The sequence below is a fragment of the Myxocyprinus asiaticus genome, chromosome 32 (genome assembly GCF_019703515.2).
Source record: "Myxocyprinus asiaticus isolate MX2 ecotype Aquarium Trade chromosome 32, UBuf_Myxa_2, whole genome shotgun sequence".
NCBI lineage: Eukaryota > Metazoa > Chordata > Actinopteri > Cypriniformes > Catostomidae > Myxocyprinus > Myxocyprinus asiaticus.
This window is the reverse complement of record NC_059375.1, coordinates 32,054,597-32,079,659: the sequence shown is the minus strand read 5'-3', so window position 1 is coordinate 32,079,659 and position 25,063 is coordinate 32,054,597. Positions and strand designations below refer to the sequence as shown.

The window sequence follows — 25,063 nt, the reverse complement described above, 5'->3', positions numbered from 1 at the left end:
AGGATTACTCTCTCTCTCTCTCTCTCTCTCTCTCTCTCTCTCTCGCTCTCTCGCTCTCTCTCTCACACACACACACACACACACACACACACACACACACCCTGTCTATCATCAGGGCCTATCTCTCTTTCGCCTTTTCTCCTGAGCAATAGCCCAGCACATTTCCTGGTTCACTTCACTGAAATATGACAAATATTGTGTGACACGAGCTCCTCAATCTCGGAGTCTCGCTCACAGTGCCAGAGAGCAAGCGGGCCATTTTTTCACTCATGGACACCTCTCAAAATCAGTGTGAGGCACAATAAGCCTGTATGTGGGTGAACGCATAGTGTCAGCAAACGGTTGAGCAACTAAGCAGAACTTCTGTAGTGAGGTAGAATCTATACCCAACACTCAACTCTCATGTGCCACGTACACACTGCAAAGATTTGGAAGTGACAGTCACATTTAAACGTGGGAGTGAATCTGCTAATTTACTGTGTGTATGTAATACAGGAGTAACTCTCGGAAAGTAAAAAAGTAACTGCTGTTATCACTATGATTGACATAGTGATAACTAAAGCAATGCTTTGCTGTTTTGTGACTGTAAACAAGAAACACAGATGGCAATAGTTTAACATGCTATTTTTGACAAAGTACCATAAGCAACTGGAGACGTATTAACATCTGGCAAATTTTAGCAAACCACAATCAACCACTGTACTGTTTAATATTTTACACTTAAAAAAAAAGAAAAGAAAAAAAAAGAAAAAAGAATAATAATTCTGTCATTATTAACTCACCCTGATGTCACTCCAAATCTGTATGACTTTCTGTAAGTCTTCACAGGGTTTATTTGCAATATAGAGTAATGACAGTGAATAGTGACTCATATATTGGTCTAAAAAAAAAAAAAAAAAAACACAAAATCACAGTAAAAGTCATTGACTTGTGAACTATATATTATATATATCTTCTGGAGCGATACGATCACATTGTGTGATAGACAGAAACATTTAAAATCATTCTCATAAATGATTTAATGAAAATCAATTAATAAAATGATAAAATGGTATGTCAGTCAAACCTGATTGGTTCTCATTGCATCAACATGTTTCTAACCCTTCAGAAAACCCCCAATACAGCGCTGGTTATTTTCTAAATCGAAAGTTACACTCTATGTGGAATATTTGTTTTTTTAAGTACCTGGATTATTTTTTTAACTACCTGAGTGACTTCACATGTAGAATTTGGTTACAGCTTTAATATATACCTGAAAACTGTTTGTACAGAATGGGATTAACTACGTATCTTGTTTACATCAATCATCACAATTTCAGAAGTGACCCCTATATTTTAATATATATATTAAAATTCTAATTTAGGGGATTCACTTTCGCTCCAAAAACTTTGCATTGTGCACGTGGCACATACATCCCAAATTAAATTACTCAGCACTTATGCCAAAATATGGACAATCAGCACAAAATCTTTCCACTTAAATCCTTTAGTTCAGCTCGATTAGAATTTTGAACGTTTTTAGGGCTAAAAATTATTGGTCTAATAATTAGTTGATTTAACCTTAAAGAAGGAGACTTTAAAAGTTCAGAGTCTGACACGTCGGTCCAGTGCTTGCAGTGGACAAGAAAAATGAGCTGTGATCTATTTTAATGTCCTACTCTGTAAAAGGTTTTAAAATGACCTCCGATCGCTAACGACAATGAGAACACACTGAGCTCTGGGTAAAGGTGTGAGCCACAGATAGGAATTAACTCATTAAATATTTAATTTCCGAATTTCTCAAGTGACTTTTCTCCCCTTAAATCTTTAATGAAGATTAAACATTCCTAACAAAGACTAATCAGCAGCCCTTAAGATAACAATCACAAAGGAAAAGAGGTGTAATTGCTCCATGGATCTATCATAGTCTCTTTAGCACACACACACACGAACACACAAACATAACACAAACAAGTTATCAGCCAATTGTACAGAATGGCTGTAAAGCAGTTCGCTTTTGTGACCATATTTGAAACATGTTGAATGCATAGCCACACAAAAATGTTAATTCTGTCAACATCAGACTGTGCTGGCCACTCTTTTCCATGCAACTACAAGGTTTCTCACACAAAATTATTGTATAGTTTCAGAAGATTCGTAAGATAGCGGACAAATCATAAGAATAGCTTTTATGATACTTTTATGGTGCTTTGGTGTCCTTTTAGAAGCTTGAAAGCTTCAGTATTTCTCCTTTTGTGTTCCGTGTAAAAAAAAAAGTCATAAAGGTTTGCAGTGACATGAGAGTGAGTAAATAATTGCAGAATTTTATTTTATGGGGAACTATCTCTTTAACTGATTCACCTGAATTTGGAAATACAGTTTAAAATGAGCTTGAATGTCAATTGTATAATTCATCAAAGCAAATGACACATTTTGCAACTACAAAATAAATAAATACAATTATTTTAGTGCTTAAAAAGAATTCTTGTCTTGCATGTCATGTTCAAATCATAACCAATCATAGCCAATGCTCATCACATGCAAAAACTCCTCATTCAAACACAATATTGCAAGGGTGCGTGTGTGTGCGCACAAACACGCGCACGCATATATACAGTATACACACACACATACTTGCGAGAGGCTCAGGGAAAGAGCTGACTTAACCATTTTTCTCCATTTCACAAATGTAGCTGCGCTGGTGTCAACTTGATGAATGGGGGAATGTGGAGAGAGGGTGCACACTTTCTGTAGGGTAGATGGCTCTTCCTCAGTGCCCGTGCCCGGCGCAATATACAAATGAAGGGCTGAGGAACAGCGCTATAATGAGCGCTAACATGTGTTTTCACAATGCAACATCAAAAGCCTCTCGCATGAACAAATGTTCCACAAACAGTCTCTGCTCTCAAACAGTTCTCACGCTTTCCGCTCGCATCGTCTGCATTACATGCATCACTGGCTGTGCAGTCCTCATATACATAAATGTGCCACGCTTCTTTTTGGGCCGACACGTGCGAAAATGGAAGGCCAGCTTTTAATTGTTTAGCGATGAAGTTATCACAGCGGCAGTGGTGCTGAGAGAATGAAGCGGGGGACAAAATTAGAACCACTGACTGCAGCACTATCCAGGGCCGTAAGCTGGCACACTGTAGTGTTTGGAGAGTAGCTCTCTCACCCTATTAGGAATCTTTTCCTTAGCCAGCCATCCCGCTTTTTCAACTTATTTACTAATTTATTTTTAGTTGAGGCTTTATATTAAAACAATTTATGATACTATTACTACAGGGACACTCCACCTGGTTTAAGCTGGTCTCCCAGCCTTACTCACTGACAATTGTCGAAAACCCCTCTAAAACCAGCCAACAGAACAGGCTAGGAAACCAGCTAAGACCAGCAAACCAACTTAGGCTGTTTTTTCAGCAAAGTGACCAGCTGCAAATCCCCTCAAAAGGCTCAGTCACATTTACCTTTGCACAGCTAATTTCCTAACAGTACAGTAATCTCAATGGAAATCCATGCGATAAGGCATTTCACCTGATAGGCTTCCAGTGGTGAAGAATTTTCCTATCTTCAAGTTTGGTGAACTTTGACACACAAATTTGCAGCATTAACTAATAGGAAGTTGATTGGTTTGGCAGTGACCTCAATGTGCTTCATTCATAGCTAAACTACTGTAAATATTCATAATGGATGTTATTTTAGAGTTTCTTTATGACTTTACTCTCTCAGAGTAAAAGTGCATTTAAATAGAGGCTGCAAGTAAATTTTACAGGATTCACACTTGCTTAACATCTGCCCACGCCTTGAAAGTTTATTGTTGCTGAACCTTAAAACCTCAAAACAAATGAGTCTTACCATCTTGACCAGGCTGTAAGACCAGCTAACCATCCTACGCTGGTTTTAGCTTTTTTTCTCTATTACGAAAGGTCTGTGGCGTCAGTGCAGCCTTTGTGTGCAATGTCATACCTCGAGCTCACCTATCAGAGAGGCTGAAAGTGATTCAAATAGGTAACTTCTTAAGTTCATGGGCGCTCTTTAAGGCCATCTGTGGTGGAGTTGCACAGTAATGCCGGAAGCAATATCCATTCCCCTCCACACTACCAGGGTCCCTCTCTTCACTTTCCACCTTCCATGCGAGAAAAAAAGCGAGAATTTTATGACTCCATTTTTGCTGCGACCATTAAACAGGTGAGAGGAGGATTAACGACCAGCCCCAACATTTTACAGTGTTTGATTGAAACGATGCATGACACTGAGGGAATGTCGACTCATAGACAAAGTGGAGAGAAAGAGATTTGAAAATGTCAGCAACTCAGTGGAGGGAAAAAAAACTGTAAACTTGTCCAGCTGCACCAAAACTTTTGTGTCTAAAACACCTCAGTTCGTCTGGATCAGTGCCGCGTGTTTACTTGTGTGTTGCAGACTAAAAGTGTCTCTGGAGAGCCCATTGTTTGGGGTGTCTAAATTTTCTGAAGGCTGAATGGTGTGGGAGAGAAAATAGATAAATGTTTGGTACCACCTGCTGGACAGTAGATGTCACTTTGGAGAAAAATGAAGTGAAAATGAAAAACAGATTACAGTGCTGCTACTACTCATCCAGCAATAGGCTACCACAGAACTCCTCTCTCCCAGACTAAGTAGGAAGAATTGGGTGTGTAAAACCAGTCTATAATTCTTTCCCCAACACATTTTTTTTTTTCCTTCTTTTTTTTAAAGAACACTTCCAGTTGTAATTTCAGGCTTCTGTTAGAACTATGTGCATTATTTGACAGTAAAAGTTGGAGTAATGCAAAGCATATTAAGGGAAAGAACCTTAAATGCAGCTTATTAACTACAGTAAACTGATTTGCAACAATGCAATTAACACTGGGAGAAAGATTTATGCAAATCTACCATAATGAAAAAGAAAGAGAAAAAAAAGTAGCATTAAGTAAAAAAAAAAAAAAAAAAAAAGAGAAAATTAAAGAAAATGCTGCACCCAAACAGGATCAATACTTATTTCTGTAAGACATAACTGCTGACAGAGACCACACAGCAATGTTGCATTATCAACCGGTGGGGAACCATATCAATTTAAGCATTTAAAAGCAATGACATGAATCACCTCTATTCATTATATGATGTGTCCATGAATCGAAGATTAAAAAATTAATCTGAGGAGCTGAGCTGGCCGAGGTGGAAACATATGAGCTGAAATGCTCAAATCAATAACTGCATTATTCTTTTATAGCCTGTAGACAGTGATGAATACAAAGGCAGGAATGGGCCTCTCTGATCAACCTAGAAGCTCATCACAAGTTGAGAGTGCATGTCTGTTTACAGTTTTCAGTTTACATAGGTACAGTATACACTCACTGAGCACTTTATTAGGAACACCTGTACACCTACTTATTCATGTGATTATCTAATCAGCCAATCGTGTGGCAGCAGTGCAATGCATAAAATCATTCAGACACAGGTCAGGAGCTTCAGTTAATGTTCACATCAACCATCACAATGGGGGCGGATGGACTACAACAGCAGAAGACCATGTCAGGCACTTCATTAGGACTATAGTGTTCCTAAAAAAGTGCTTAGTGAGTGTAAATTAGGGGTTACACCAACTACTCGATGAGTCGATTAATTCTGCCACTAGTTGACATGTTGAGCCTGTGTCATCTAGTCATGGATCTGATCACAAACTGTGTCCTAGTGTATTTGCATGCAAATATATATAAGGCATAATATGGAGCCAGCCAGTCATTATTGCAAAATAAACATCGACAGGGTTATTTGGACCGCTGCAAGAATATTATAAACATGTCTACTTACCAAATAAATGGTTACTTACCAAGTAAATAAATAAATGGACATGAAATATTGAAAGATGAAATTGTTTTATTAGCTTACTTGTAGGCCGCAGAGTAATAAGTGAGACAGAACACGAGCACAGGTATGTAGAAAACAAAGTGCCAGGATGAGCAGTTATATATTTTTGCTATGGACAACGGTCATAATTGAGAAATATTTCACAGCTGAACGCTGAGATTGACCAATTAGAATCAAGAATTCCAGAGAGCCCTGTAATAATAGAGTGCAATAATTCCCGGCAACGTTTTTAGCTGTCTCAGTTCTGGAAGTGTTTTTCCCATTCATCTTTTACCAAGGGGATTTCATTAAATACTTCACAAAAGCGATCTGTCACAAACCAATCCAACCAGCTCCAAGGTGCATCACAACATTTCAAACTGTGATTCGAAACAAAAAAATAATTTGAAAATCAGACAAAAAGATGAAAGTACAAGACTGTATCTTAACGTCTTAAATTATGTTTAATGAGTTTAATGAACTACAATCCCATCACATAATTCCATTAAAAACTATGGAAATATGTAAAACTGTTCATTATTTTAAATAGTTGATTAGAAAAGAAACAGTATATTTTAAGTTTATTCCATTCGCAGTGCCTCATGGAAGTGGGCAGTCACTGCTGAGCTCATTTGCCATATTTATTTTGCAGCAATTCTATGATTGGTGGATCTTTCTCTTCAGGATTCACGGGTAGTGAAGCTCTTCAGATTTAAAAAAAAAAATAAAGAAAAAACAAAAAAGGTAAAATAAGGCGAACTGGTGCATATACCATTGATAAACAGCCTGTGAGCTTATAGTAGGTCTGTCTTTAAAAGTTTGAGTTAACTTTAAAAATGTATTGCATAAGGTTCTGGAACCAAACTGTTGCACTCTACTGAAAACATATTTGGAATTAAGCAAAAGTGAATATGAAGTGAAACCAGAGCAATTCTCCTTCAAAAAGCGCATTATAAAGAAACCACGCTGGAGCTATGGACATCTGAGTTCATTTGGACTGTTCACATACAAGTCAAAAAACTTGATTCGGCCAAAAATCCATTCAAACTTTATTACTCTGGAAAATTCCAACTGGAAGGAGGAGGAAAAAAAAAAAAAAAAAACCTGTTTCAGTAGATATTTTGCAATAGTGTGGACATTACCAATGCTCTGCCTGAAGTGAGCTTCAAAAGCAATATGTTTGGCAGAAAAAACATTAGGTCCAATTCAGTATTGGAACATAATTCAGCTGCCACTGGGGTTAAAATTTATTCCTGGCCGGTTAATACACCATTCCTCCAAATGTTCCCACTGAATTCTCATCATGCTCATTGGCTTCAGCTAGGCCTGCTTTTCAGCCATTTTAATTGTAATGAGCCCATTGTAAGCAGTTCTGGGCGAGACGAAGGGCTCATTATCCTCATAAACAACACCCCATTCCTCCACTGAGAGGCCTCAAATCAGTGTGATGAGTTCACTCACCCTCAGCACTCTCCAAACACTCAGGCATTGCAGACTTAATAATGAAACACTTCTACGTGATTATCATTAAGTTTCTATTTTTTTTTATTTATTTTTTTTTTCTGTTAATTTTTTATGAGGAACTAGTGGAGAAACATCTCTAAGAGCTGAGAGAACATTAACCAAAAGGAAAAAGATGGCTTCGACAAATCCTACTACTGTGGCAAGTTGTCAAAGTAGAAAAAGCCCAGCACATTTCTGCAAGCAATAGCATGAGTCACTTGCTTTAGGCTCAAACTACAGGTGGGTTTGACCTAATTTACACATTTATTAAAGGGATAGTTCACACAAAAATTTAAATGATGTTGTTATTTACTCACCCTCATATCGTTCCAAACCAGTATGACTTATTTGAAAGTCTCAGCCATTATTCACTTTCAACATATGGAAAATAGATGCAATGAAAGTGAACTGTGATTGAGACTAACATATACTTTTGTGTTCCACAGAAGAAAGTAAGTCATATGGGTTTGGAACAACATGAAGGTGATCTGTGAGTAAATAAAGACAGAATTTTCATTTTGGGGGGAACTCTGCCTTTAATATCATGACATTAGGAAATTAAACTTGTTTAATATTGACTAATCTGAACTATAATGCTGCAACTAATAATCAAATGATCATGGAATAAAACATATATCTCGGTATGTCAACCACATCGCAATCATTTCTTGTCAGTATGACAGGGAATAGCATGCATGCTGAGATTAACTTAGTTTCCACCTTCTCGCAGTGACTGACAGAGAAACATCTTTCAATAATCAGTCATGTCACCATGTTTCAAAGAACTCCCGACCCTATCCTACAAGCATTTTAAAACATCAAAACTTTCTAATTAAAGGCGTGTCATTGCAATTCCGATGTGAGTCCTGTGATTTGGCCAGAGGGGCTCCTGATGAGAGCTGATACAAGCCAAACAGTCTTGAGTGTAATTATGATTAGAAAGCCCTTATTTGAAGAGCACTCCTAAGGGTGAGCATGAGAGAAAAGCTCCTTTATATCCAAAGAGATTGCCCTCTATGGCGCTTACAATGGCATGTATCAACAAGGCATATGAAACAGCAGGTGAAAGGAGGATACTACATTAATGGGACACTTTACCCAAAAATTTAAACTGTTATCATTAACTCAATATTATGTTGTTCCAAAACCGCATGACTTTCTTTCTTCCGTGAAAGACAAAAGAGATATTAGGCAGAATGTTAGCATCAGTCACCACATCCAAGTCTCTATGATATTCTGGGGCCGGTAGCACCAGCAAAACTTAGCCTAGTTGTGGCGTGAATGGGCACTAAGTCACAATTTACGCACTACTAAATATGTGAGCGTTGCACCATTAAACTTAGGTAGAACATAACCCTACGTATAAACTAAATATTTAAGGAAGCCTCCGACCAGGCGTAATGGATGGAATAAAAAAAGCAGACTGATATTTTATGACATCAGTGAGCTCATGTTTTGCGTAACAGGCTTTAATCCTTTTGACATACAGTATGATGTTGACATTTACAAGAGAGAGAGAATTTTCTTTTTTTACTTTTAAGCGGCTCTTCAGCATGAAACCGATCTAACAGTGCAGTTTTCAGGGTGCGTCGCCCAGTGTCAATTTTCAACACATTCCAAACATACATATAGGATATTAAAATGAATAAATGTCTATTTTTCCAGGTTGTTGTATTAGTATTTATTTATCACGCCTCATTTATTTTAGATACAGTTCCTATAATATTGTTATTTACATAGGACAAATATACTACTTATCAAATCTACTTTTATTACGTATCATATTTTAATGGGGATTCAATTTATTACAGCTGACAGTTACGTGAACAAATAAGGTTTGAACATCAACAAGAACAAGATCAAATTGAAGTTTATGGATTTTTAACACTTCTGTGTATAAATATGAAGGCTGCTTATTGGATAAATACAGGTAAATGTAATATTATGCGACTACGCATTACTTTACGGAGAGCTTATGACCTTCTAGTTAAGTCTTGCCTTAAGAACAGGTGGTGCAACCAAATTAAGCACTGACTTAGTTACAAACTAACTAGTAGTTACTAAGCCCTTAGTGTGAACTTTACGTCCTAACTTACATGAGAACTTACGCACAGCTGGTGCAACCCTACCCTGGTCCTTATATATGGTTTAGGTCCCTCCTTCAATTTAAGTCTAGGGGACTTTTTTTTTGTTTGTTTTTTGTTTGTTTTTTTGCCCATTTTATCATATGCCAGATGAAAAATGTAAGTCCAATTGCTTAAGAAATTCATAGCACAGCTCTCCTCATAAAATGGATAATTCATAATTTTTGTCTATAGTACAAATGGTGCGGGACAAGTTGTGCACTGAAGTTTAATACTTAGGTTTAGGTTTTTGAACAATCCCTAACCCTTAGAATGAGCAACAGTAGCAAGCACCACTAAAAATGGCAGATACTGAGTAAGCACTCTAGGTTGCATTCTGTTTCCGCTCAGTTTTTGCATATTTCTTTTGGCTCTCAACATTTTACAGCATGAATTATAATGGTCTGTTTTTTGAAGTCCCCAGTAAGGGTTTGTTTGGATTGTAAGTAACTCCAGATGTGTGTTTTCTTTATAATGCACTTGCACACACCCTATCCAATGCGATTTAGTCCTAAAACAAACAGCTCAAAGTGGCAGCACTGGATACAGTGCATGCCACTCTCCACCAAGGTAACCAAGTTAGGATTGAAAGTTTTTCTGGCAATTAGATTTCCATTGACAGATTCCCAGAAGCTGCAGACTTTAAGAAACCGAGCGGTAAGGCAGTCAAGTACAATCTTCGCTCTTTTGTCCCTTGCTTTTCCAAAGTATCTGACCAGAGAGGGCTGAGATCTGATTCTCTGCTCAGAAGGTAAGTCTGTTCGTTTCAGTCGAACTTGGACATTTTTCAGAACTTTTCTATTTGACCATCGAATGAGGGTAATTTATTGAGCTGAAGGAAACACGACACACAAGTTATGCTTTGCTAAGCAATTTAAGGAGCACTATTTTAAAGAGAGAGAGGACTGTGTGTCTGACCTTGAGGATTTTTGTTAGTCTTGGATCAGATGGTCAGTTTAATGCTGAGTTCAGGGCATTTACAGTTACAAAATATCAGTGCCAGACTCAAGCCAGCTCTATCATTTCATCTCATGACTCAGTTGTCAAGGGATTTCTCCTTCTCTCTGTCCATTCTGTCAATGAACCTTCAACTTGTGAATGCAGAACTCAACGTTTGAGATTACCCTTAAAATTTCCTTAAAAATACTGTAGTTCACCTAGATATTTAAATTCTTTCATTACTTAATAACCCTCAAGTTTTTCCTAGCCCCTTTGGTTTTCTTTCAACGCAAACACAAAGGAAGATGTTAGGCAAAATTATTAGTCATCATTCACTTTCATTGGATGGATTCATTTAAAGTGAATGGTGAACAAGGCTTCATAACAGAAGTTTAATTTTTGGGTCAACTAAAAGAAACAGAAGAAACATCTGTGAATAAATATGGTTACTCATTCCACATAGATTTATGCAATACAAATGACTGATGTATGTCAATAACCTGTAATATGCCTCCCTCGTTTCGTTCCAAACCCTGATGTTTTCTTCCATCCGTGGTGCACAAAAGTTCTTTGTTAATTTGAGGGTTTGGGTAAAGGGATAGACTTTATGGTTAGGTTATGGTTTGGGATTTGGGTTAGGGTTTGAACTTAGGAAAAAGTGTAGGAACGCTTGTTAAAACCCCATTGTATCTCTTTCGTGGTGCACAACAGATTTTTCTATTAAAAATTTTCCTATTAAAATCATGGGTAGGATTAGCGCTTGAGTAAGAGGTTAGACTTTATGGTTAGGTTATGGTTTGGGGTTTGGGTTAGGGGTTAAACTTTGAAAAAAATGCAGATGCTATTTGCGCTAAGTGTAAATGGTACACAAAAAGCATATTCTTTGGACTAAGTAGAAATAGTGTTAGATACTATTTGCACCACTAATTAAATACTAACATACAGTATAAGGGCATCACTGCAGCATATTTACTGTGTTTATTTAAAGTCCCACAGACACCCTACAACAACTCTACCCCTATCCCTAAACCTAACCATTCCCTTACAAAAATTAGCCATGGTTTTACTACAGTTACCATAGTATCACCATGGTATTTTGTAGTTAAATCATAGTAGTCACAAAATTAAACATGATTAGTATATTAACACCATATTACTGTAGTAACACCATGGTTAATTGCATTAAAACTATGGCTTCTGCCAAAAAAACATGGTTACTACAATATTACTATAGTAAAGCCATGGTTAATTTAAACCTTTCTCTCAACTCCCCGACCTTCACCGTGACCAAATCACAGTGAGGAAATCACCCTTTTAATTAATTTTTTTAAAAACATTTAATTTATTATAAAATATATAATGTGGAGACAGGGAACAAGATAGGAAAAGGTAGGACAAAAGGCAGAATAGAACCTGGGTCATCCGCACGAAAAAGCACATCCACAATGCCATTACACACCACGCCACTGTAGTGGCAAAAGGGTTTCAGATTGTCTTCCATTTCTGTTTCCACCAGTCCGTTGAAAAAAAAAAAAAAAGTTATTTTTCTCTATGGGAGTAAAGTGGTATGTTTTTGTACAAGCAGTCTTAAAAATTCTTGAGTAAATTCTTGTGTAATAAATGTTCCTGATCTTATTGTAATAAATTCATTAGTTCATGTTATTCCAAAGTTTGTCATCATAATCTTTATCAATTTGTTGTTGCATTGAAACGACTTTACTTTTTTACTGATTTTACTTGGATAATGTTAACCAATAACCTACAGCTAGGCATTTCTTTTTTTTTTTTTTTTTTTTTTTTTGCAATTCTCACATTCAGGTCTATCTCCATTCTGGTATGTAAAACCCACTTTTCATGATCCAATCAGTTCTCGGTGGATAAAATAAAGTCCCTCCATACATTTTGTTCAGAAATATATCACATCAGTTAGTAAAATGGGTTGCAAGCTGCATTTACATTGTTTTTTTAATGAAAAAGCTCTCTCTTTACTGACAATTATTGAATCTGATCCAGCGCACTGTTTAAGAAGTTTGTAGGCATCATACATTTGAGAAGGTTCCAAAATGGATACTCCTGTGTTGTCAGGCCTTATTTAACATAGGAATAAACTTGAAACTGTATATTGCTTTTTCATGAAATTACTGCGATAAACAAAGCCCTATATTTGCCAGAATATATTTGCACTTTAAAAAAAGGAATAATGACAGCAATTCATCAAACATTTACTCAGAGGAAATACTACTGCGAAATAAATGATTTTGGCAGGATGATAAACTCAGTCGTGAGAGAGATTTGTAGATAATCAGACAAAACGGGCAAAAATTGCATGAATAATTTGTAGGACCGAGAGTCAGACAACCGCACTGTTATACAGCATGCTCCGGGGATTGGAACATCGTCGTCTGAGGAGACGTGGCGGAATTTGACTAATGCCTCTCTCGCTGTGAACAATAGAGATGAATGTTACTTTAAATCCGAAATACTTAAATCCAGATTTCGATGACTCCAGGCATATATCATTAATCACATGGGGCCCACCTCACTCAGCATGCGCATGCACAACCAGATGATGGCTTTCCGCAACTCAATCTATCACACCTGCGACGTGAGCGTGGCCCCTCGTACAGGCTGAGAGCCTCCGCGTAGGGGCCCCACTAAGTGAAAGAGTTACAACATCTGTATCTGATGCTGGTTGGTGCGCTCAGAGCAGCTTAGCTCCCCACTTAGAATGTCATCCAGCTCGTTTTAAAAGAGCGTTACGCCACAGAGCTCCTCATTTGATGTATCATTCCTCATCTTTACAATTTTGGGAATAACAGGCCTAACTTATCAATTTGGTACCTGAAATCCCACCGCTTACCATTTTAGCTCATCATGTGTGGGGGTGATGTCATTTCGTGACAACACTTCCTCCTCTCATTATGGGACATTTTTTGACAGCGCAATAAAAATGAAAAAAGGGGGCTATTTTAGAATATCCCATTTGCCTGAAAGTGAATCAAGTTATCTCCATTATTTCAGCACTATGGTGTGCGGTGTTAGCGTAGATGCGGCAGAGGTAGATTTCCGCCGTATTGGTTGTCAGGATGTAAGGGCCACTTCGAGGCCTCCGGATTCACGAGGCAGGTGAACAGGGCTCAGGCGTAGCACGAATCAGCAAACATAATTGTCATTATTGTCCTTAATGCCTAAACATAAATGTTTACTGCACACCGCATTGTGATGTTTGGCAGAAAATCTGGCCATTTCGAAGACAACATGGGTGCAGAAAAGGGGGAAAATGCTATTGCTATTTGTAAGTAATATTTAATTAATGACTTTCATAAATAATGAATAGAGCGGATGTAATTGCAGATGTTTTTATGATGACAGGCTTGGCTTCACTACACTTTTTTTCCCCTCTCTCTTTTCAATTATCGTCCAGAACAAGGGGAGGCAGAGAGAGAGAGAGAGAGTGAGAGAGAGAGAGAGAGAGAGAGAGAGAGAGAGAGAGAGAGAGAGAGAGAGAGAGAGAGAGAGAGAGGCTGGTGGAGGCAGAATTAAAGAGGCTTTTTGTCGCGTTTAATATCAATTCATTTCATGGACTGCTGACACAGGCAGTCCAGGGAGCCCAGGATTTATGGCTCCCTCTAATGGGCATGCTCAGAATCAAAGGCCTGTTGTCAGCACTACTTAAACCACTCCTCTCTCACTTCTTTGCTCTAGCCTTTTCCTCTGCACTCCACTTTTAAAGACACACTCTCATTTATAGCTCTAAACGACATGTGCACACCGGACCCATATGGTTGGCACAGTCCTTTCAGTCTTATCAGGTAGATTTGCATTGCTAAGATAAAATGAAGACAGGGTTTGCAAGAACTATAGCACAAACCCACTGCATGTATCATTAACAAACACTGCTTTAATTTCTTTTTATGAGTTTTAAGTTATGATGTTACAACAAATAAAAGCAAATTTTATCAGTTGGTATGCCTATTAATGTATCAAAATATAAACACAGATGGTTACGCTTAGGCTAATATAATTTTAATAAAATTTTTTAAATGATTTGAAGACATCTGGCATAATATATATATATATACTATTTTTTTTTTTTTTTTTTTTTAATAATTTAAAATAACATTCACACACAGGTGATTGCTAGCTGACAACTCCATGGTTAGTTTTTTTTTTTTTTTTCAGCCAACTGCACAAGTATGACCATATTCAGATTTGTTTGTTTTTCTCTATTTTCCTAATATCATATTTTTTCTGAAAAATTTGAACAATTGGAGGAAAAAAGTCATTATTATTAATAATTGAAAAAAGAACAACAACAAAACTCATTTCAATTGGGTGTGCAAGCTGACGTTTCAGGTGGCATTTACACACCACTGCTCCACCACTGGTTTATGTGTACAAGGTAAATTCAGTCTCAATCTGTGAACCAGGGTTCTAGTAAGGTCAACTGATCCAACATACGCCCCAGACAGACGGGACACAATGATGACATTGAGAGTAGAGCGGATAAGAATGGTACTTACTGTATATAGAGAGAGACTGTAGATGTAAATTGTTCAAAAATATGAAATCACCCTAACAATTGAAGGGTGAGACTCAGAATTTAATCAAATATTTGCTTGCACCACCATTCATTCCTGTAACCACATTTACAGAAAAAAAAAAAAAAAAAAAAAAGATTCATTCTTCTTCACAATGGTGATCTCATTCATATTGGTAGGTATTTGTGCATAAAGTACCACAGCCCAGTGACAATATCCACATCAACACTAATCCATATTTATCTGAAAATGCATTGATTTTGCTACATTTACACCTTTTATCCTCACTGGAACAAAAATATGTTCTCCACCGATAACTGAGACTTTCAAAAACAATCCTCATAACCGGATACTTTGAAAAATTATGATGTTAAGAGACTGACGTTAAGGAAGGTTTCAAACTTTATTAACAGATTAGTGTTGATGTGGCCCAAGTTCAATGTTCAGACAAAATCCCGGGATGTATGTTTTTGTAGATGGAGAAACTCCTTCAGAAAAACCTTCATAATGCCATGTTTATTTATAAATAAAACCCAGATGGGACAAATAAAATAAATAAAAGTCATTTTCACTTTTTGAATGGCTGAACATAATTTTCATCAAAGCTCAACAAGTATTAGACATAAGTAAAACACTGTCAATGTAACAATGTACTGATTTAGTGATTTATGTGTGTGCATGCTGTGACAATGATTATGACCAGTCTTTCGAAATCACACAGAACGAAATCACTCAACACACTCTCATGGCGAAATCGTAAGGATTCATACGACTTTTTTAAATTTGGCTAATTCATGTGATATCGTACGACTGCAATCGCATGAATTCGTACGATTTTCACTACAGCCAATGATGTCACCGGACATCGTTTCCATCTAACACGTGACAATTACTTGCTTCTGTCACACATAACAGCTTCTTATCATGTTTACACACTCTACTGAACGGTTAGGTTTAGATAAGGGGTTTGGGTATGGGCATAATATTAATAAGCATGTCCTTAATGCCTCATGAGCGGAACTCACACTTACTTCTGCATTAGACATCCGTGCATTTGCACGTGATAGTATGAATTTAGTATGAACAAAATCGTACAAAATCATATGAAATAGCCAACTCATAAAATATGTAAACATTTTCATGAGATCGGGTTAAAATCACTTTAAATGTCAAGTTAGGTAAATGTTAAAGGGTTAGAATGAAAATTCTCTCATCATTTACTTAACACTTATGCCATCTAAGATGCAATCAAAGATTTTTAGAAGAATATCTCAGCTCTGAATGTCCATAGAAAGCAAGTGAATGGTGACCAGAACTCCAAAAGCTCTAAAAAAGGAGATAAAGTCAGCACAGAGTAATCAAGGCTCCAGTGCTTTAATATATGTCTTCTGAAGCGATCCGATTGTATTGGGTGAGAACAGACCAAAATGTAACTCCTTGTATTCTGCCCGTGGTCTCCTTGGCGATCATGATTTCAAGCTTGATTACACTTCTTATAGCACCATCTAGCACTCTGCACATGCATCAAGCACTAAGAAGTGAAATCGAGCTTGAAATTATGATTGTACCTAGAGACTGCAATGACAAGATGTACTGTACATTGAACAAGGAGTTACCAACTGGATCGCTTCAGAAGACATTGAATAAACCACTGGAGTCTTGTCGATTACTTTTATGCTGACTTTATCTCCTTTTTGGAGCTTTTGGAGTTCTGGTCACCATTCACTTGCATTGTATGGACCTACACAGCTGAGATATTCTTCTAAAAATATTTGTGTTCAACAGAATAAAGAAGGTCATATACGTACATCTGGAATGGCATGAGGGTGAGTAAATTATGATGTATTTCATTTTTGGGTGAACTATCCCTTTAACGGTGTTGAACAAATATGACGATGTTAAACAAAAGTACTGTATGTACCTCTTTTATCATAAATACAATAAAATACCTCAATGAATTCAATAATCAATGTACCTCAACTGATTTGTAAACATTTGTATGGCTCTAAAGTTGTTCATATGTAAAAGAGTTCACATATTATATGCTGTCAATACGTTAATCACATATGTTTAAGTTTCTATCCAAGTGTACAAAAACATATTTGTAATAGAACCACACTTCACATATGAATACAGTACCACTGAGATCCTGTTGTCTCCACACACATCCTCACCTACTCCGCCAAGCACTACATCGACACACTCAGCGACTCCTGAAGAAGGCAATGACCTCCACAAACACACACTTACCTGCCCAGCTAGGGATCTCCATGTACAGCTGTGGCTGAGCAGAGGTGAGGTCTCACTGCAACCACACAGGTGTTTGATTCCTGCAGGAGAGAGAAAGCGACAAGTTTGAGACACGTGGCTAAGAATGTAAGCCTTAAAATTACACACTCGCGCACGCATGCACGCATGCACGCACGCACGCACACACAAACATTGAATATCTTACAAAGTGGTTTTTTTCTTTCTTTGAATTAAGAACGAAACCCTGTCTACCATAACAAAGAGGGTGAGCTCCCTATTTACATTTCTTATTGCACTGAAATTCCTTGTTTTTGTTAACATGTTTATGTAGTTGGACTTCTCACTTTTGTATGCCCTTGTTATGATAATGTGTGAGGGGACTGAGGCATAGTAAGGGGACCTGCGAGGTCCAGATAAACTCAGAATCTCACCAAAACCAACAAATCCCTCACTGCAAACCACAAGAACGGCAACTGTACTTCATACTACACTGCTGCTGAAGTGGATCTGCTGTAACATCTGGAGCACACACACAAGCAAACAAGTTACTTGTTTGTTTCAAACTTAGTTATGGAAAACAAAGCAAAAAAAAAAAAAAAAACTCCGCACATGAGAATGCATAAACATGGAATCGGCAAACACATGAGGCATACATTAACTGCAAACACACCACTGCATCCTTTCCAGAGGAAATCGAGTCCTGTTAACCCTTTCTGATTAGATAGAGCTCAGTCTGATAGGAGGATGAGAAGAATAAATCATTCTGTTCGTCCAACCTAGAGAGGAAGTGGGCCTGATGTCACTGTTAATTTAAAAATAAACTGACCTAAGTCAGATCGGGCTGTGTGTACGTGATTGCAGGTGGCTTCAAATCACATTCTTATTTAGAGAAACATTCTAGCGAGCAAGAAAGCACTTCATCCTGAGGAGTTAGGAAAGAAAAGGACCACTCCGTAAAGAAAACAGAGAAAGATGATAATGTTGCAACTTTTCTTTGGACGCAGAAACATATACAACCAAACATGGGGCCCAAGAGAGCAAATGCAGCACTCGGCACAAAAGACCCTGTTAGAGCATTACCGTAATTACACGGCCGTAAAGGCCTCTATTGCGGGCTATTTAGATTAAATATGCATAGTTCCCCGTCCATATCCAAGGGGCTTGATTAAAGTATTGTTCCTATGTGTCATTTAATTGTTTGCATTAATCTGAAATATAGAGCTAATGTGTTTGTTGAAAAACAGCACTCTTGCACAATGAAACTGAATGTCTTACTGTCTTATCTTAATATCATTCAATATAAAAATGCTACCTTTGCAGGCAGTATATGGAGGTAGAATGATTGCTTTATATGCTGTATACTCAGATGCCTTCACAGTTTTTGGAAGCAGAACAGAGTAAATTAATTTACTAATGTTCAATTTTACCATTATTTTTCAATTTATAAAAAAATTCTACCAAGAAATTAGCATTTTAGAGATTAAATATTGTCATGGTTATCTCCAGAGCTCACTTGAATTTGCTTTAGATCATTAGATCACTATGCACCCTATGCACAAACAAGTACTTGCTGAAAAAATTGTAAAAATCTTAAAACAACTATGAATCCAGCCAGGTTTCCTACGCAACAAATTGGCCCGTTTGCCAGGGTGGACAGAGTCACTGGGTTACCTTCCTTGTGGTTACAACAGAGTGTCTCACTGGTCAAGTTGGACTTATAAAGTTGGTCTCCCAGCCTGGCTAAGCTGGTCTTAGTTGGTTTAATTTGGTCTCTCATCCTGGCCAAGCTGGTCTTAGCTAGTTTAACCTGGTCTCTCAGCCTGGTCAAGTTGGTCTTAGTTGATTAAAGATGGTCTCCCAGTATGGCCAGGATGGCCTTAGTTGGTTAAACCTACTCTAATAGCTTGGCCAAGCTGGTCTTAGCTGATTAAAGCTGGTCTCTCAGCCTGGCCAAGCTGGTCTTAATTGATTTAATTTGTTTTTTTCAGCTGGGCCAAGCTGGTCTCCCAGCATGGCCAAGCTGGTCTTAGCAGGTTTAACCTGGTCTCTCAGCCTGGCCAAGCTGGTCTTAATTGATTTAATTTGATTTTTCAACCAGGCCAAGCTGGTTTTCCAGCATTGCCAAGCTGGTCTTAGCAGGTTTAACCTGGTATCTCAGCCTAGCCAAGCTGGTCTTTGCTGGTTAAACGTGGTCTGGCCAAGCTGGTCTTAGCTGATTAAAGCTGGTCTCCTAGCCTGGCTGAGCTGGTCTTAACTGGTTTAATTTGGTCTTTCAGCCTAGCTGAGCTGGTCTTAGCTGGTTTACTTTGGTCTCTTATCCTGGCCAAACTGGTCTTTGCTAGTTTAATCTGGTCTCTCAGCCTGGTCAAGTTGGTCTTAGCTGATTAAAGCGTCTCCCAGCATGACCAGGCTGGTCTTAGCAGGTTTAACCTGGTATCGTATCTCAGCCTGGCCAAGCTGAACTTAGCTTGTTAAACGTGGTCTTACAGCATGGCCAAGCTGGTCTTAGCAGGTTTAACCTGGTATCTCAGCCTGACCAAGCTGATCTTAGCTTGTTAAACCTGGTCTTACAGCCTGGCCAAGTTGGTCTTAGCTGGTTTAATTTGGTCTCTTATACTGGCAAAGCTGGTCTTAGCTAGTTTAACCTGGTCTCTCAGCCTGGTCAAGTTGGTCTTAGAAGATTAAAGCTGGTCTCCCAAACTGGCCAAGCTGCTCTTAGCTGATTAAATCTGGTCTCCAAGCCTGGCTGAACTGGTCTTAACTGGTTTAATTTGGTCTTTCAGCCTGGCTAAGCTGGATTTAGCTGATTAAAGATGGTGTCTTAGCCATGCCGAGCTGGCCTAAACTGATTATGGCTGGCTTTCCAGCCTGGCCGAGCTGGTCTTAGCTGGCTTAATTTGGTCTCTCATCCTGGCCAAACTGGTCTTAGCTAGTTTAACCTGGTCGCTCAGCCTGGTCAGGTTGGTCTTAGCTGATTAAAGCTCGTCTTATAGCCTGGTCTCCCAGCCAGATCAGCTGGATGGTGCCCTCCCTCTCAAACCAGCCAACAGGCTTGGAAACGAGTTTGGAGTATGTACAGTACTGTGCAAAAGTTTTAGGCACTTGTGAAAAATGTTGCATAGTGAGAATGTCTTTAAAAATAATGCCATAAATAGTTTTCATTTATCAGAACAAAGTCCAGTAAACATAAAAAAGCTAAATCAATATTTGGTGTGACCACCTTTGTCTTCAAAACAGCACCAACTCTCCTAGTTACACCTGGACACAGTTTTTCTTAGTTGTTGGTAGACAGGATGTTCCAAGCTTCTTGGAGAATTCACCACAGTTCTTTTATCTATTTAGGCTGTCTCAATTGCTTCTGTCTCTTCATGTAATCCCAGACTGACTCGATGTTCAGTGGGAGGCTCTGTGAGGGCAATGCCATCTGTTGCAGGGCTCTCTGTTCTTCTTCTATTCTATTCACTAAGCAAAAGGAATGGTTGGGAGTCTAAAATTTATATTTCCTACTGGCACACTAAAACTGAAGAAATAAATAACCACCTTAAGACAAACATCTTATGTGCCTAAGACTTTTGCACAGTACTGTGTATATCTATCTATCTATCTATCTATCTATCTATATATATATATATATATATATATATATATATATATATATATATATATATATGTATATATATATATATATATGTATATACACAGGGTTAGGGAGTAACGGAATACATGTAACGGGATTCCGTATTTAAAATACAAAATATAAGTAACTGTATTCCACTACAGTTACAATTTAAATAATTGGTAATTAGAATACAGTTACATTCAAAAACTATTTTGATTACTGAAGAGATTACTTTGCATTTTATTGTCATTTGTTTCATTTAATATTTAGTCCTTTCAGATGGAAACATTTATACATATAAATGATGTGATCCAAAGTGCATTTGAACAGCGGTGAAACACTTTCTTATGGCGTGTTACATTAATATGAGCGGACAGAGAAGTACGTTTGAAGTAAGTTTGGAGCAGAAGAAATAGAAATAAACCTTGTGTAAATTGTCAGCTTTATGATAAGCTAAAATGCTATTTCTACCTATTTTACATGCACGTTACCAGGCACGATCATATTTGTTTATCAAGAAAATTCATGTTGGATCATAATTTCTTTTTTCTAGTAAGACCTTAAATCAGGGCAAAAATCATCTTCTTGATAATAATTTTTGTCTTGTTTTCCTGTAAAAATATCTAAAAATCCTTAAAACAAGATCAATTTGATTTATCTTTAAGATTTGTTTTAGAAGCAACACTGCATAAGATATTTAGGTTTTTCAGAGAATGTATTTTTAACATGTGTATTTTGTCTTACTGTACTGGCAGAGTTTTTATAGTCAAAACAAGTGAAAAAAATCTACCGGTGCTGAAGAAGTAATCCAAAGTATTTAGAATACGTTACTGACCTTGAGTAATCTAACAGCATGCATTCTGTAATCTGTAGTGGAATACATTTCAAAAGTAACCCTCCCAACCCTGTATTTATATACACTACCGGTCAAAAGTTTTGAAACACTTATTCTTTATTATAATTTTTTTCACATTTTAGAATAATAGTAAAGTCATCAAAATTATGGAATAACATAAATAGAACTATGGGAATTATGTTGTGACTAAACAAAGCCCAAAATAAATTAAAACTGTGTTATATTTTAGCATCTTCAAAGCAGTCACCCTTTGCCTAGAATTTGCAGACTCTTGACATTTTCTCAATCAACTTCTTGAGGTATCACCCTGGGATGCTTTTTAAACAGTATTGAAGGAGTTCCCATCTATGTTGGGCACTTATTGGCTGCTTTTCTTTATTATTTGGTCCAAGTCATCAATTTCAAAAAAATTTCTTTTTTTTTTTTTAATTACATTTTGGTTTTATAATGAAATAAATTAATATGGTGGCACAATTATATTTTTGTCTACAAAACTAATTTCAAACATTTAAGCATACGCCTTCAGATCAAAAGATTTTTAAGATCATGAGAAACATTTCAGTCAAGTGTTTCAAAACTTTTGACCGGTAGTGTGTGTGTGTGTGTGTATATATATATATATATATATATATATATATATATATATATATATATATATATATATATATATATATATATAGCATATTCTATATAGAGTATATTCTATATCTAGTATACAAAAATTCTATATAGAGTATATTCAACAAAATCTCAACCCCATTCGCTCTCTTTCTCTCTGACTGTGCATATCGCTGTCTATCTCTCTGAAAGAGGCTGTAGTTCACTGTGGGGAAGTGTCTAATTCCATTCCGAGTGTTCCCCTCTGTGGTCAAGAGTAGAAGTGAAACCCAGAGACACAGGAAGTCTTCAGGGAAATCCAGTTCACTATCGACTCGGTGAGAATTCATTTTTGAGGAATTTTGCTTTGCATGCCTGAAAACAGGCTCATGGGGTGACAATGAAAAACAGAGGTCTCTGTATGTCAACAAAACCCTGATAGCATTTTTGTCCATCCCCCTAGCTAAGCGTGCATGCACACAAAGTGTAATTTTTTTTTTTATCTCCTTGACTTGGAATTAAAAAACAAAACAAAATTGTGCTTGCTGCTAGATTGATTTAAGTGAAATTTAAAAGAAAGAGGATGATCAATTTAAAGAGATGAAAAAAAAAAAAAGAAAATTCTCTCATCATTTGCTCACCCTAATGCTGTTTCTTGAGGAAATTCGGTATGTAGCACTACTTGTATTGTGTTCTCTCTGTTTGTGTTATTATCATTCATAAGTGGCTTTGGAGAAGCATTTGCTAAATTAATAAATATTAAATAAATTGTTCCAAAACCTTATAATTTACTTCCAAAGAATATAAAAGGAGAAGTTTAGCACAATGACCAAGCTGCTGTTTTCCATTCAATAAAAGTTGATGGGGACCAGGGACAGTCTTTGTCACCATACACTTTCATTGAATGGAAAAGAGCAGCTTTGACAAACAGTAATATATAACTCCTTATGTCTTCTAAGCAAGCAAGAAAGAAGATGACTGGAATGACTTCAGGGTGAAAAAAAAAAAAAAAAAATGACAGAATTGTATTATTTTGGGTGAATTATTCCTTTGACTAATTTACATGTAGACACCACAAGATGCTGTAGGTGTGCAATGTATTGAGTATCCATTGCAAGTTGAAACAACCTTTTGAGCAGGCATTGATGGATCGTAAAGATCTCAAACAAAAACACAGATAAACACTAACACACACACACACACACACACACACACACACACAGTAGTTTGGGTTTTCATGTTTTATGAGGACTCTCCATAGATATAATGGTTTTTATACAGTACAAACGTTATATTCTATCCCCCAACCCTAACACTACCCCTAAACCTAACCCTCACAAAAAACATTCTGCATTTTTATATTTTCAAAAAACATAATTTACTATGATTTATAAGCTGTTTTCCTCATGGGGACCGACTGATTGTCCCCACAATGTCAAAAATTTCAGGTTTTACTATCCTTGTGGGGACATTTGTTCCCCACAATGTAGGGAATACCTGGACACACACACACACACGCGCGTGCACGCACACACATGAACAAAGAATGTTTATTGATTTCATCTCTACAGAGCTCATATCTCAAAGCTCCCTTCTCCCTCCCACACTGTCTTTCTCTTTCTTTCTTTCTTTCTCTTTCTCTCTCTCTCTCTCTCTCTCTCTCTGTGTGTGTGTATGTGTAATGAATTACCATGCACTGGCTCCAGTATTTTTGGGAACAAGGCCAACATTATTTGTTATTTCATCATAAGTAATTAAAAGCTGTTTCTTTTCCTGTTGTGTCGGAGCTGATTAATTATTTGGACGGTAAAAAGGCATAAATAACAGCAGACTTAAAGAGTGCCATGGAAAAAACAAAAATAAAACAACAATCACTCGGGCTACACTGATATTGCAAGCAACAAGAAAAAAGTATCTCACTAAAGTCTATTTGCCCGGCAATTTACTTTCGTACACAGCAATAAATACATTGTATGCCATTGTAAAATGAAAACAATACAATAGCAATATTATATCTCAACTTTGAAAGGTCTAACACTTGGATGCATGTAAGCAGATAAGGACAAGGTGTCTTAGTCATTATGTGTGTTATGTCATATACATTTATTTCACTAACATGTCAAATGTGTATTATAAAGTGGATAAATCTGGTCCTGGATGCTGATTGGTCAATACAGTGTTCCAGCCTTGCTAAAATACACAGTATAACTGATATTACAGCTGTGACCTGTGCAGCATATCTGTGCAGCACACATACTTTATCAGATCACTATTTATGTAGCATAGCAAATTTCTGTTACGTCAGGGACTATATCTTCTAGCGGAGGGATGACACTTAATAAATTTAATGTAGTCCTTAATGTTTGTATAATGTAGCACATGTTTTGGAAAAAGCAATAAGGCACTTGAGCTATATTGTGAATAGTATACAGTATACTCTGCTGTGCATCATACCTAAAAAAAAAAAAAAAAAAAAAGGCCTTTAGCAGTGACTATAAACAGTAAAAAAATATTTTCATCATAGTTATATATCTTTGTTTACATTAAAACAATTTAATTCTTTCATCATTTACTCATCCTCATGTTGTTCCAAAACCCATATGACTAACAACATGAGGGTGAGTAAATTACAGAATTATCATATTTGGGTGAACTATCTCTTTAACTTGTCACTATAATTTCTCGCATTTAAACTCTATATAAATTGTTGTATATTTTGTTCATTATTGATTAAATTCAAAGTAGTCAAAAAAAAAAAAAAAAAAAAAAAAAATTCCAATAACATTATCACTGCAAGTTGTAACTTGTC

At 37.0% G+C, this 25,063-nt stretch overlaps 1 protein-coding gene across 2 annotated transcripts in view; it reads right to left on the bottom strand.

Moving 5' to 3' along the window:
• The window catches only part of LOC127422981 (RNA binding protein fox-1 homolog 3-like), a 624,242-nt gene that overhangs the window by 311,782 nt on the left and 287,397 nt on the right, over positions 1–25,063 (bottom strand). For both annotated transcript variants that reach the window (XM_051666939.1, XM_051666938.1), the window contains one exon: positions 17,183–17,262. In XM_051666939.1, coding sequence (XP_051522899.1) covers positions 17,183–17,204 — 22 coding nt within the window. In that variant the 5' untranslated portion in view covers positions 17,205–17,262. The remainder of the gene's footprint in view (positions 1–17,182; positions 17,263–25,063) is intronic.